This window comes from Hemitrygon akajei, chromosome 23 (genome assembly GCF_048418815.1).
Source record: "Hemitrygon akajei chromosome 23, sHemAka1.3, whole genome shotgun sequence".
Classification (NCBI taxonomy): domain Eukaryota; kingdom Metazoa; phylum Chordata; class Chondrichthyes; order Myliobatiformes; family Dasyatidae; genus Hemitrygon; species Hemitrygon akajei.
This window is the reverse complement of record NC_133146.1, coordinates 26975687-26989525: the sequence shown is the minus strand read 5'-3', so window position 1 is coordinate 26989525 and position 13839 is coordinate 26975687. Positions and strand designations below refer to the sequence as shown.

Sequence of the window (13839 nt, the reverse complement as noted above, 5' to 3'; positions counted from 1 at the left end):
GCTTAATATCCTTTATCCGTGATAAATTAGTATCCTTACGGCGTGCCCCTGTGGATAAAATTAGAATGGCTTGGGAGCATGACTTAAATATCCCTTTATCTGATGAGATTTGGGACTCGATTCTCAAATCGGTTAATTCAACTTCTCTCTGTGCTCGCCACTGTCTTTTACAGTTTAAGATTGTTCATAGAGCCCATATGTCCAAATCTAAATTATCTCGATTTTACCCTAATATTAGTCCTCTTTGTGATAAATGCAAAAGTGGCGAGGCTTCTCTTATTCACATGTACTGGACCTGTCCTAGCTTAGAGAAATTTTGGAAAGATGTTTTTATAATTTTATCCTGTATTCTGAATCACCACTTAGAACCTAACCCTTTAATTGCTCTGTTTGGTTTCTTGGGTGAGACAGATATATGCTTGAGTTCGACTAAATGTCGAATATTATCTTTTGTTTCTCTCCTGGCTAGACGTCTAATCCTCCTTAGATGGAGAGATGTTGCCCCGCCCACGCATGCTCAATGGCTTAATGATATCATGTCCTGTTTAGACCTTGAAAAAATCCATTATTCAATTCTTAATTCGGATATAAAGTTTCATAAGGTCTGGGGACCTTTTATTGAGTATTTTCATAATTTTCCTCTTAATTAAGTTTTTTTTTCAGTCCCTTGCTTTCAGCTTTTTTTTGGTAGTAGGCATTATTATCTTCTGTTTTCAAGTGTATTTACAGTTTTGGGGGTTTGAATGTTCTGATTTATATTTTCTACATTTTGTTTTGGTTGGTCTGGAGTTTTTTTTTGTTGTGGGGCTTGAGGAGGACACTAACTTTACATGACTTCAACTTGGGTGCTTTCTCAATTATCTTATTTTGTATTATATTACTATTGTATGTTTATTTTGCACTGTACTAATTTTCTACTTTGTTTTTGGGTTTTTTAAAAATTTGTACTGTTGTAGAAAATGCATTAAAAATCAATAAAAAAAAAAGAAATGACTAATACGAGGGGGCATAATTTAAGATGATCAGAGTAAAGTATTGGGTGGGTGGCAGAGGTAAGTTTTTTTTACACAGAAGCTGGTGAGTGCATAGAACGCCCTGCCAAGGGCATTTAAGAAACTCTTAGATTGGCACATGGATGAGAGAAAAAATGGAGGACTATGTAGGAAGGAAGGATTAGATGGATATTAGAGTAGGTTGAAAAGTTGGCACAACATCGTGGCCTGTACTGTGCTGTAATGTTCTATGTTCCTACCAACTCCCCATAAATTCTACCCTTCACCCAGACACTGAGGTCATTACAATGATCTTCAATATGTTTGAGGAAACTGGAGCACCCAGAAGAAACACATGGTGAGGGTCAACACAGAGGTCAGGATTGAAACCAGAGTACAGGAGCAGCTCTATCAGTGTGTTCTGTGCTGTGCTAATGATGGAATAGAAAGCACTATTATGGTTTACCTGTAAGATCCAAGGGAAATTGCAGCATACTCCATGTCCACAGGGCCAGAATGGCAAAAACCAGCTCAACACAGCACCTGAAAACAGCACCAGAGCCTCTTAGTTAATGATGCATAGCTCCAACAATGAGATGTTTTAGATCTGCGTATGAAGCCCACCTGACTCCTTTATCTGACAGTGTTTCACTCTTAAACTCCAATATATCAGCTGCTGTCCCCACAAACATTAGGAGCAGTTGGGATAGCTGGTCTCGGTTGACTCCTGTTCCCATGGGCAGTATCCATTTCCCGACTATAAGTATAATCAGGAAGGTTTGGTGCAGGCCTAGAATCCAATCAACATTCTGTAGAATATTCTAAAGAAACATGTGAGATGAGAAGAACATAGGACAAATAAGAATTAAACCAATGCCGCACACTCAAAAGCTTTTAAGATTAATTTGTTACATTTTTTAAAAAAATTTAGAAAAAGAGGTTGTAAACAATATACTTATTGGTGCCAGTCTTTGCTATTAATGTTAATTAATGCTGGTTGTTTACCAGCAGAAATACACTTAGGAACCAAAATTAAATAATTTTACACCATTTTTGCAAAAATACTAAGTGTAAGAAAAATAAACAGGAACTTACAAATTCGAATGTGGAACTGGAATTCATTTGACTTCCTCCATGTAGAAGTCTGCCTGGCTGGATAATGTACTGTAGAAGAATCACCAATAAATGACATTGTTTGGCACTGCAGAAAGGCACATGCAACAAAACTTTAACTCAAGAGTGACTGATTAAATGTCTATAAGACTATAAGACATAGGAGCAGAATTAGGCCATTTGGCCCATTGAGACTGCTCCGCCATTCCACATGGCCGATTTGTTGTCCCTCTCAACCCGATTTTCCTGCCTTCTCTCCATAAACTTCAACACACGTCTTAATCAAGAATCTATCGATCTCCACTTTAAATGTTTCCAATGTATGGCCTCTAGAGCCATCTGTGGCAATGAGCTCCACAGATTCATTACCCTCTTCCTAAAGAAATTCCTCCTCATCTCTGTTCCAAAGGGATATCCTTCTATTCTGCGGCTGTGCCTTTAGGTGCAAGACTCCCCCACTACAAGAAACATCCTCTCCATTTCCGCTCTATCCAGGCCTTTCAATATTCAGTAGATTTCAATAAGATCCCTCCTCATTCTTCTAAGCTCCAGTGATTACAGGCCCAGAACCATCAAACACTCCTAATATATTAACCCTTTCATTCCCGGGATAATTCTTGTGAATCTCATCTGGACCCTCTCCAATGCTAGCACATCCTTTCTAAGATAAGGGGCTAAAACTGCCCACAGTCCTTTAAGAGTATCATTGCCCTGGATTCTATTGCTCATACCACAGATGTTGTCTGACTAGTTTGCACTTGGCATTATTTTCTGCCTTTATTTTTGGCTTCTCCATCTGCCCAAACTCTTTTCCTATACCTGGCAATGCAAGTTTCTAAAGTTCCTAGAGCCTATACTTATCTGGGGAAATTACATGGCATTGGTGGGGCACAAGTATTGGATTATCAGATACACATTGAGATTCTGTAGATGCTGGAAATCTGGAGGAACACCCACACAATGCTGGAGGAACTCAGCAGGTTGGGCAGCATCTGTACGAGGGGAATGAACAGTTGATGTTTCAGACTGAAAAGGAAAGGAGGAAAAGCCAAAGTAAGAAGGTTGGCAGAAAGGAAGTGGTACAAGCTGGCAGTGAATATGTGAAGCCATGTGAGGGGGAAGGTGGGTGAGTGAGGAAGGGGAGATGAAGTGAGAAGCTGGGAGGTGACAGGTGGAAAAGATAGAGGGCTAAAGAAGGAACCTGATTGGAGAGGAGAGTGGGCCATGGAGAAAGGGAAGGAGGAAGGACTCCAGAAGAAGATGACGGGGTAAGTGAGGGAAAAGGGAGGGGCAAGAGGGGAGCTGGAATGGGGAATGCAAAAGAGAGAAAAGGGAGGGGGGGAGAAATTACTGGAAGTTAGAAGAATCAATATTCATTCCATTAGGTTGGAGGCTACCCGAACAGAATATGAGGTATTGCACCTATAACCTGAGACTGGCCTTATCAGGGCTGTAGAGGAGGTCATGGACTAACATGTCAGAATGAGAATGGGAAGTAAGGTTAAAATGTATAGTTACTGGTAAATCCCACCGATTGTGGCAGACAGAGCAAATGTTAGATATCTGCATTGGGCTGTAAGCAATTGGGTTGAGTTGCCTTGTCTAAACTGAGATGTAGTTGTACTGTCAGGGTCTGGCTGAATTGCTAGTGTTTGGGTTGAGCTGCTGATTTCACAACTAGTTTGCAGATGTCTGGGTTGGATGTCAGGGTATCATGTCAGATTACAGGCGTTCAGATTGAGTTGTCAGTGTTTCAGTCAATTTATAGTTTTGGATTGAGTTTCACGTGTTTGGGCTGATTTGCTCATTTTTGGCTTGACTTGTCATACCTGGGTTAGATTGCATTATTTGGCTAAATTGTCAATGCTTGGTTAGAATTGACAGTACTTAGGTTGTTTGGTCAGCATCTGGGTAAATTTGCTAGTGTCTAGGTAGAGTTGATTATATTTGAGGTGTGCCGCTCTGTATTCAGGTTTGATTGGCTTACTGCTGTATTGAGTTGTCATTATTTTGGATTGAGTATCTGCTGTTTAGGTTGAATTGTCAGTGCCGAGGTCGAGCTGCCAGATTGGGTTGTGCTACTGTTGTCTAGGTTGAATTGCAGACTTGTACATTCAATTGCCAGCATCCAGGTTAGTTGCTGGGATCTGGGGGGAGCTGTTAATATCTGAATAAGTTGCTAACATTGCTTTATCAATGTCTACTTTGGGTTGTTAAGTCTGAGTTTTGTGGCAGGTGTCCATGTTGGATTGGTCAGAGTCTGGGCAGTTTTCCTGCAGTCTGTTATAATACTCTTCATATTTTGACAGGAATGCCCTTTTCAAACATTTTATTAATGGTGATATTGTTATTTGGTAATATTTTAATAAAGCAACAATCTGTTCTGCAGTACTTACTCACTCGATTCCCTCAGATGTTTACCTTGAACTTATTTGCCTTTTTTGCTTCTGCCTCTAGGGCACTTTTAAATAAGACCAAGTAGACTTATTTTAAAGTAGGTGCCATGTTAGTGTAGTGACGAGCATAATGCTATTACAGTGCCTGTGACCAGGTTCCAATCCCGTCACTGTCTGTAAGGCCTTTATATATTGGTTTCATCCAGTTGCTCCAGTTTCCTCCCACATTCCAAAAACATAATATTAACTGGTCACCTGGCTGTAATTGGGTGGCACACCTCATTGGGCCGGAAGGGCCTGTTACTGTGCTGTAACTCAAAATAAATAAATATGCCAGTCACTAGTTTGAGTTTCTGGAATTTGGTTTAAGTTGCCAGTGTTTGGGTTGAGTTGCAAGCACCAACAATTCAAGGCATCTTGACAGACTTGTTAGCGTTTGTGTTGAGCTTTTAGTCTCTGTGATAAGTGGCTCATATTTGACTGAGTCCTCAGTATTGGTATTAATATTTGAATTGAGCTATTGGCAGCTGTGTTGGATTGCATGACTGTGATCCATGTTTGCATCAAGACTGCAATGAAATCCAGAGCCAAGTGGTCCTGGTGAAACTCAAATTTCAGATTGGGGAGCAGGTTATTGGACAGAATGTGCCACTTGATAGCATGATCAACAATGGCAACCTTCACTTCTCTGATGACTGAGAATAATCTAATTATGCAGTTATCCCCATAATTAGGTGGATTTCAGTGATGCAATGGTACTGGGAAAGCTTGCTGTTCTGGAGTGTAGATCTCTGGAACTATATCTGCAGTGTTGTCTGGTCCTGTAGATTTTGCTTTGTCCAGTGCTCTTATCTGATCTTTGATACCATGTGGAGTGAATCAAATTGACTGAGAACTTCATTTCAGACAATGCTGTCAAGTGAACCACATTGTTAAGGGTCTCCAGTTTTGAAGGAATGGCAGATTTCCTCCCCCAAAGGCCATTAGTGAGTCACAATGGGTTTTTATGATAATCCAGCAGTTTTGTGGTCAATTTTACTAAGAATGGTTGTATTTTTAAGTTTCAATTTACTAACTGAATTTGAATTCCCAGACAAGTGGTTAGTCCAAGCCCACGGATTACTGGTCTGTCTGTTTAGTCAACTATTGTGCAACCATGTAGCTGTAAATTACATGTATCTAATTGCCTGGTTGCCAGCGTGCTGCTGGATTAATGATGAATTGTAATGTTTACAAATTGCACAAGATGAGCAATAGACTGAGATTGGAGGTTGGGTAATTTCACTAAATATGTCAGTGAAAATAAACCCAATTCTGATTCTGATTTTGAAAAAGGACACAATGTTGCATGCCGGGTTGAAATTGCGTTGAGGACCGGCATGATTCAAATCAACGGAGAAAACCAAGTGGAGATTTCTGAACAACTGAATAGGAAGCAGCTTGTAATCACTTACTTATATGGGAAATGGTTGTGCTACCCTGCTAATAACTTTAACCACACAGAGAACTCACACTCAAGTTCCACCTTGGAGGTCTGGAAATTTGATTTTAGTTTCAAAACCTTTTCTCTGGATATACTACATATCCCAAATGTTGCAGCTATAGGATGTGCCTTGTTTTAAGAGTGAAGGATTGTGATACTTCTTATTTTCTTGTTCCCTTTACCATGATACCTGTACATGCTTTCCATCATTTTTTGTTGTAGCATTTATTGCCAATATCCAATCCTGTCCACTGCAAACAATATGCAAAACTGGTGAAATGGCATCTAAAACTGTACCAGAGTTGTTCATACCTATAAGCAAGCACTAAAGTCCCGAGAAGACCTTGGCCGATGTCATTTCATTTCCCGACACTGCTGTATGCTAATCAGAGAAGAGGGTTATTTCTTAAAGACACGGTCCTCGTGGCAATCAGACACCAGCAACCCATACTTGGCTATCAGACAGGGAACAGAGAATGGAGTGCAGTGAGAAACAACTTGAACCTTCACTCAATGGGACATTCAAGTTCTGGTCAGGAGGAGGATCCTGGGTGCCTGGGCTCAGGGTCCACATGATACCCACCAAAGGCAAAGCACAAGGGGCAATCCCTACCTAATGGAGCAATGTTGTAAGCCATTTCATGTACTCAAACTGAGTCAAGATGATCTGCACACAAATGCCTGCACCATTCGCAGAGTGTAAACCATCACAGAAAGATACATTTTTGAAATAGATCTGAATTCTTTAACCAAAGTGTTACTCATTAGAAGATGCAGAGATAATGTACAAGTCAATTAAATAATCAGAACAGGCATTCATTCACTAATGCAGAGTAATCAATGCAGCTGTGTCTACAAAGCAGGGAGCCCTTCTAACAAAGCTTCCTTCCTCTGCTCATCTGGGAGAAGAGCCCAGGGATGCTGAGGGAAAATCAAAGTCAAAGTAAATTTATTATCAAAGTACAGATATGTCACCAAATTCTAGCTTCACATTCATTTTCTTACAGGCATTTACAGGGAAATAAATAAATACAACAGAATTTTTGAAAAACTATACATATAATAACTGATAAACAACCAATGCGCAAAAGAGAAATTGTCCAAACAAAAAAAATATATATATATATAAAATACTGAGAATGTGAGTTGTACAGTTCTTGAAAATGTGTCTGCATGTTGTGGAATCAGAATGGAGGTGAGTGAAGTTATCCACGTTGATTCAAGACCCGGATGGTTGAAGGGTAATAACTGTTTCTGAACCTGGTGCTATGGGACCTAAGGCTCCTGTATCTCCTGCACGATGGTAGTACTGAGACTCTTTGGTAAGCACCATCCGCCTCCTGCTGCTCCTCAGGCTCTGCCTTATGAAATCGAAGTGCTGGCCTCTGTGCCGGCACTGACTGCTGTCAGCAGTTTACTGTACGCAAGTGTACAGTGTCTCCTCGCCTGCTTAATGGGTAGCCCCAGCACTGATGCAGACAACAAAATCGCATCTCAGAATAGCCAATGGCAATTTTAATTGCTCTCCTGTCAGTTGAACCCGGTTTTCTCCGTCTTTTCTGAGCCCGGTTGCTGTGATTGGAAATCACACAGGGCAAGGTGCTGGCAAACTCCAGTGTAACCCTGGCATCAGGACTTATCACTGTAGGCAGTGCTGGTCACTGAAAATCCTCAGCAGTGCAGTGCCCTTCAGGGTGACGTGGTGGCATCTATGATGCCTGGAGGCATGGCATTCACCATCAGGAAATTGTGAATGAGTAGAAACCTTTCCTGTTCATACCAATGTCCAAGCCCTTCATGAGAAAAGTAATGGACACACGAGTGCAGTCAATACAGCACCACACTTCTGGGAAGCCAGCACTACCGGCAGATCCTAATGTCCCAGATGCCATCCATTCCATGCTGAAATCAAAGTAATTGAGATGATTTCTTCATAAATACAGTGAACAGTAAATTTAAAAACTTGGTTGAGAATGGATTATTATTATTATTATTTTAATATCAGATTAATCTATTTACTAGTTGTCATAAATAAATACAGTGAAATGCATCATTTGCATTAACTGCCAACAAACCCGAAGGACATGCAGGGGGTAGCTGGCAAGAGTCACCTCATATTTGGGTACCAACATGGCATGCCCACAATGTTCACAAAAGACACAAGCATCAACAATGACAGAACAACATCAAGAAACATTGGCATTTAACATAGCAAAAATTAACAGGAAGTTAGAGGATAGGAAATGGCATATAAACATAATAAGTATTTTGTGTCAGTGCTCACTGTGGAAGACACTAGCAGTAGTGCCCGAAATTTAAGAGTGTCAGGGAGCAGACCACACTCCCATCCATCCATCCCCAAAGCACACACACAGACAGTCCGCTAATGCCAGGACAGACCATCTCCGGGAGTTCAGTGGATTCATTGACAAACAGACATTACGTTTTTTTCACTTCCCCAGTGGGCTTGCAGACCCAGTGCTCCCACCACTGCTCCTCGAATTCCATATATTCCATCAACCTTTGGGCTTTGATCTTCACTATTGACATCAGGACTCGCTGGTGATGACAAATGAGCTTCAGCTCTGCACTCACTGAAGTCAGGACCCTGAATGCAAGGCATCGAACTCCAGTCTCACTGACTCATGTACATAGGGGGGTAACTGGCTCCTCCCCCACCTCCTGTCCACAAGGAACTCCAACCCCAGAATCTGCTGACAACTTGCTGAGTGGGATTGAAAGTATTGTGAGGCAAGGTAGTTGAAAGACAATGTTACCTCCATGAAGCGAGCTGTCTGGCCATGTGGCATGGCTGAAGGTCATATATCTTAGTAACAGCAGCATTGAAAAGCACGGGCCTTTGGAAGTATAGGATGTGGAATCTTAGAAGATTCAGGAGTAGCCTCTTCATCGATGGACATATTTGTACGTCTTGCCTCAAATGAATAAGTTGGCCACCAATGCCCATAATGGTGCCTCCAATAATGGTCTACTACCAGAGCCACTCATAAAGTGAGTATCTCAGTAGCTACCTGCCGGAGAAAACTGCATACTGGAGAAACATCTGAGTAGATTGATTCCACATTGATTCTAAAGCTGGCTGGTCACGGCTTCCTGAGCTAACAGAGTGTCCTTTAAATAACATTGTCCTGTCAAATAGTGAGAAGGGCCATCAACTGGCACTGTGCGTTTCTAAGTTTAATAGGATTGCTCCAAGACAGCTACAGTTTGGAGCATTCAGCTTCAATTCATGTTGAGATCAGTCTTAATCAGAATTAGACAAGTAATGAGCTCATTAGGTACAGGCTGGGCCTGTACGCGCTGCAGTTTAGAAGAATGAAGGGAGATCTCATTGAAATCTCATGGTCATTGTGTATTGAAAGGCTTAGATAGAGTGGCCTTTGAGAAGATGTTTCCAATATTGAGAGAGTCTAGGACCAGAAGGCAAAACCTCCGAATGCGAGGATATAGATACTTTATTGATCCCAAAGGAAATTTATACTGTAGTGTCACAGGCACATTATAAGTGCACAGATATAAATATTAGATGAGAAGTAGAAAGAATAAAAAATAAAAGTTACCACAGAACAGTCTAACAGGAGCGGTCATCACTTCCCTGGCCATAGGTTGACTCATTATGGAGAGTAATGGCTGAGGGTAAGAATGACCTCATATAGCGCACTTTGGAGCAGTGCAGTTGTCTTAGTCTATTTCTAAAAGTTTTCCTCTGTTCAGCTAAGGTGACATACAGAGGGTGAGAAACATTGTCCAGAATTCCCAGGATTTTCCATAGGGTCCTTTATTCTACCACAGCCTCCAGTGTGTTCAGTTTGACTCCTATAACAGAGCCATCCTTTCCGTTGGCATCACCCATGTTGACGCTATTGCCCCAGCACACCATCACATAGAAGATTGTACTGGTGACAGCAAACTGGTAGAACATGTGAAGGAGAGGCCTGCAGACTCTGAAGGACTTCAGTCTCCTCAGGAAGTAGAGGAGACTCTAGCCCTTCTTGTACACAGCCTCTGCGTTGGTGCCCCACTCAAGTCTGTCATCTAGGTGCACTCCCAGACACTTGTAGGTCCTCACCACATCCACGTCCTCACTATCAATAGTAACAGGGAGCAGTGCAGGCTTAGTCTTCCTAAAGTCCATCACCATCTCCTTTGTCTTATTAATGATGAGCTGCAGATGATTCAGCTTGCAACATTCAACAAAGTCCTCCACCAGGGCTCTGTATTCATCCTCCCATCCTCCCTTTATACACCCAACTATTGCTGAGTTATCAGAAGATTTCTGCAGATAACATGACTCAGTGTTGTATTGAAAGTCCCTTGTAAACAGAGATTAGTGGGAATTTCATTTGCCAGAGTATGATGAATCTGTGGAATTAGAACATAGAACATAGAATAGTACAGCACATTACAGGCACTTCGGCCCACAATGTTGTGCCGACCTTCAAACCCTGCCTCCCATATAACCCCCCACCTTAAATTCCTCCATATACCTGTCTAGTAGTCTCTTAAACTTCACTAGTGTATCTGCCTCCACCACTGACTCAGGCAGTGCATTCCACGCACCAACCACTCTCTGAGTGAAAAACCTTCCTCTAATATCCCCCTTGAACTTCTCTCCCCTTACCTTAAAGCCATGTCCTCTTGTACTGAGCAGTGGTGCCCCGGGGAAGAGGTGCTGGCTGTCCACTCTGTCTATTCCTCTTAATATCTTGTACACCTCTATCATGTCTCCTCTCATCCTTCTTCTCTCCAAAGAGTAAAGCCCTAGCTCCCTTAATCTCTGATCATAATCCATACTCTCTAAACCAGGCAGCAACCTGGTAAATCTCCTCTGTACCCTTTCCAATGCTTCCACATCCTTCCTATAGTGAGGTGACCAGAACTGGACACAGTACTCTAAGTGTGGCTTAACTAGAGTTTTATATAGCTGCATCATTACATCGCGACTCTTAAACTCTATCCCTTGACTTATGAAAGCTAACACCCCATAAGCTTTCTTAACTACCCTATCTACCTGTGAGGCAACTTTCAGGGATCTGTGGACATGTACCCCCAGATCCCTCTGCTCCTCCACACTACCAAGTATCCTGCCATTTACTTTGTAGTCTGCCTTGGAGTTTGTCCTTCCAAAGTGTACCACCTCACACTTCTCTGGGTTGAACTCCATCTGCCACTTCTCAGCCCACTTCTGCATCCTATCAATGTCTCTCTGCAATCTTCGACAATTCTCGACACTATCTACAACACCACCAACCTTTGTGTCATCTGCAAACTTGCCAACCCACCCTTCTACCCCCACATCCAGGTCGTTAATAAAAATCACAATAAGTAGAGGTCCCAGAACAGATCCTTGTGGGACACCACTAGTCACAACCCTCCAATCTGAATGTACTCCCTCCACCATGACCCTCTGCTTTCTGCAGGCAAGCCAATTCTGAATCCACCTGGCCAAACTTCCCTGGATCCCATGACTTCTGACTTTCTGAATAAGCCTATCATGTGGAACCTTGTCAAATGCCTTACTAAAATCCATGTAGGTCACATCCACTGCACTATCCTCATCTATATGCCTGGTCACCTCCTCAAAGAACTCTATCAGGCTTGTTAGGCACGATCTGCCCTTCACAAAGCCATGCTGACTGTCCCTGATCAGACCATGATTCTCTAAATGCCCATAGATCCTATCTCTAAGAATCTTTTCCAACAGCTTTCCCACCACAGACGTAAGGCTCACTGGTCTATAATTACCTGGACTATCCCCACTACCTGTTTTGAACAAGGGGACAACATTCGTCTCCCTTCAATCCTCCGGTACCATTCCCGTAGACAACAAGGACATAAAGATCCTAGCCAAAGGTTCAGCAATCTCTTCCCTTGCCTCATGGAGCAGCCTGGGGAATATTCCGTCAGGCCCTGGGGACTTATCCGTCCTAATGTATTTTAACAACTCCAACACCTCTTCTCCCTTAATATCAACGTGCTCCAGAACATCAACCTCACTCATATTGTCCTCATCATCATCAAGTTCCCTCTCAGTGGTGAATACCGAAGAGAAGTATTCATTGAGGACCTCGCTCACTTCCACAATCTCCAGGCACATCTTCCCACTTTTATCTCTAATCGGTCCTACCTTCACTCCTGTCATCCTTTTGTTCTTCACATAATTGAAGAATGCCTTGGGGTTTTCCTTTACCCTACTTGCCAAGGCCTTCTCATGCCTCCTTCTTGCTCTTCTCAGCCCCTTCTTAAGCTCCTTTCTTGCTACCCTATATTCCTCAATAGGCCCATCTGATCCTTGCTTCCTAAACCTCGTGTATGCTGCCTTCTTCCACCTGACTAGATTTTCCACTTCACTTGTCACCCATGGTTCCTTCACCCTACCATTCTTTATCTTCCTCACTGGGACAAATTTATCTCTAACATCCTGCAAGAGATCCTTAAACATCGACCACATGTCCATAGTACATTTCCCTGCAAAAACATCATCCCAATTCACACCCGCAAGTTCTATCCTTATAGCCTCATAATTTGCCCTTCCCCAATTAAAAATTTTCCTGTCCTCTCTGATTCTATACATGATAATGCTAAAGGTCAGGGAGCGGTGATCACTGTCCCCCAGATGCTCACCCACTGACAGATCTGTGACCTGACCCGGTTCGTTACCTAATACTAGATTTAGTATGGCATTCCCGCTAGTCAGCCTGTCCACGTACTGTGACAGGAATCCATCCTGGACACACTTAACAAACTCTGCCCCATCTAAACCCTTGGAACTAATCAAGTGCCAATCAATATTAGGGAAGTTAAAGTCACCCATGATAACAACCCTGTTATTTTAGCACCTTTCCTAAATCTGCCTCCCAATCTGCTCCTCGATATCTCTGCTGCTACCAGGGGGCCTATAGAATACCCCCAGTAGAGTAACTGCTCCCTTCCTATTCCTGACTTCCACCCATACTGACTCAAAAGAGGATCTTGCTACATTACCCACCCTTTCTGCAGCTGTAATAGTATCCCTGACCAGCAATGCTACTCCTCCTCCCCTTTCCCCCCCTCTATCCCTTTTAAAGCACTGAAATCCAGGAATATTGAGAATCCATTCCTGCCCTGGTGCCAGCCAAGTCTCCGTAATGGCCACTACATCATAATTCCATGTATGTATCCAAGCTCTCAGTTCATCACCTTTGTTCCTGATGCTTCTTGCATTGAAGTACACACACTTTTGCCCTTCTACCTTACTACCTTTACACCCTTTATTCTGCTTCTCTTTCATCAAAGCCTCTCTATTTATTGGATCTGGTTTTACTCCATGCACTTCTTTCACTGCCCTATCGCTCCGGGTCCCATCCCCCTTGCAAATTAGTTTAAGCCCTCCCAAACCATGCTAGCAAACCTACCAGCAAGGATATTGCTCCCCCTCGAGTTCAGGTGCAACCCATCCAATCTGTACAGGTCCCACCTTCCCCAGAAGAGATCCCAATGGTCCAAAAATCTAAAACCCTGCCCCCTGCACCAACTCCTCAGCCATGCATTCAACTGCCATCTCCTCCAATTCTTACCATCACTATCATGTAGTACTGGCAGCAATCCTGAGAACGCCACCCTTGAGGTCCTGTTCTTCAGCCTTCTGCCTAGTTCCTGAAACTCACACTTCAGGACCTCATTCCTCTTCCTGCCTATGTCGTTGGTCCCAACATGTATCATGACTTCTGGTTGCTTTCCTTCTCATACCAGTGTTATGAGCGATGAACAGACCTGATGGAAATGGGGTGCAGAGTTAACCATTCCCCCCCCCCCCGAGAACTATGAACTATTGCTGTTGCTATGCTGCTACTAG

The 13839-nt window shown here is 42.7% G+C and overlaps 1 protein-coding gene across 1 annotated transcript in view; it reads right to left on the bottom strand.

The window, feature by feature from the left end:
• The window catches only part of tmem26b (transmembrane protein 26b), a 41945-nt gene that overhangs the window by 7142 nt on the left and 20964 nt on the right, over positions 1–13839 (bottom strand). The window contains exons 3-5 of the mRNA XM_073027249.1: positions 2088–2156; positions 1617–1813; positions 1459–1535 (exon numbers count right to left, since the gene is read on the bottom strand). Coding sequence (XP_072883350.1) covers positions 1459–1535; positions 1617–1813; positions 2088–2156 — 343 coding nt within the window. The remainder of the gene's footprint in view (positions 1–1458; positions 1536–1616; positions 1814–2087; positions 2157–13839) is intronic.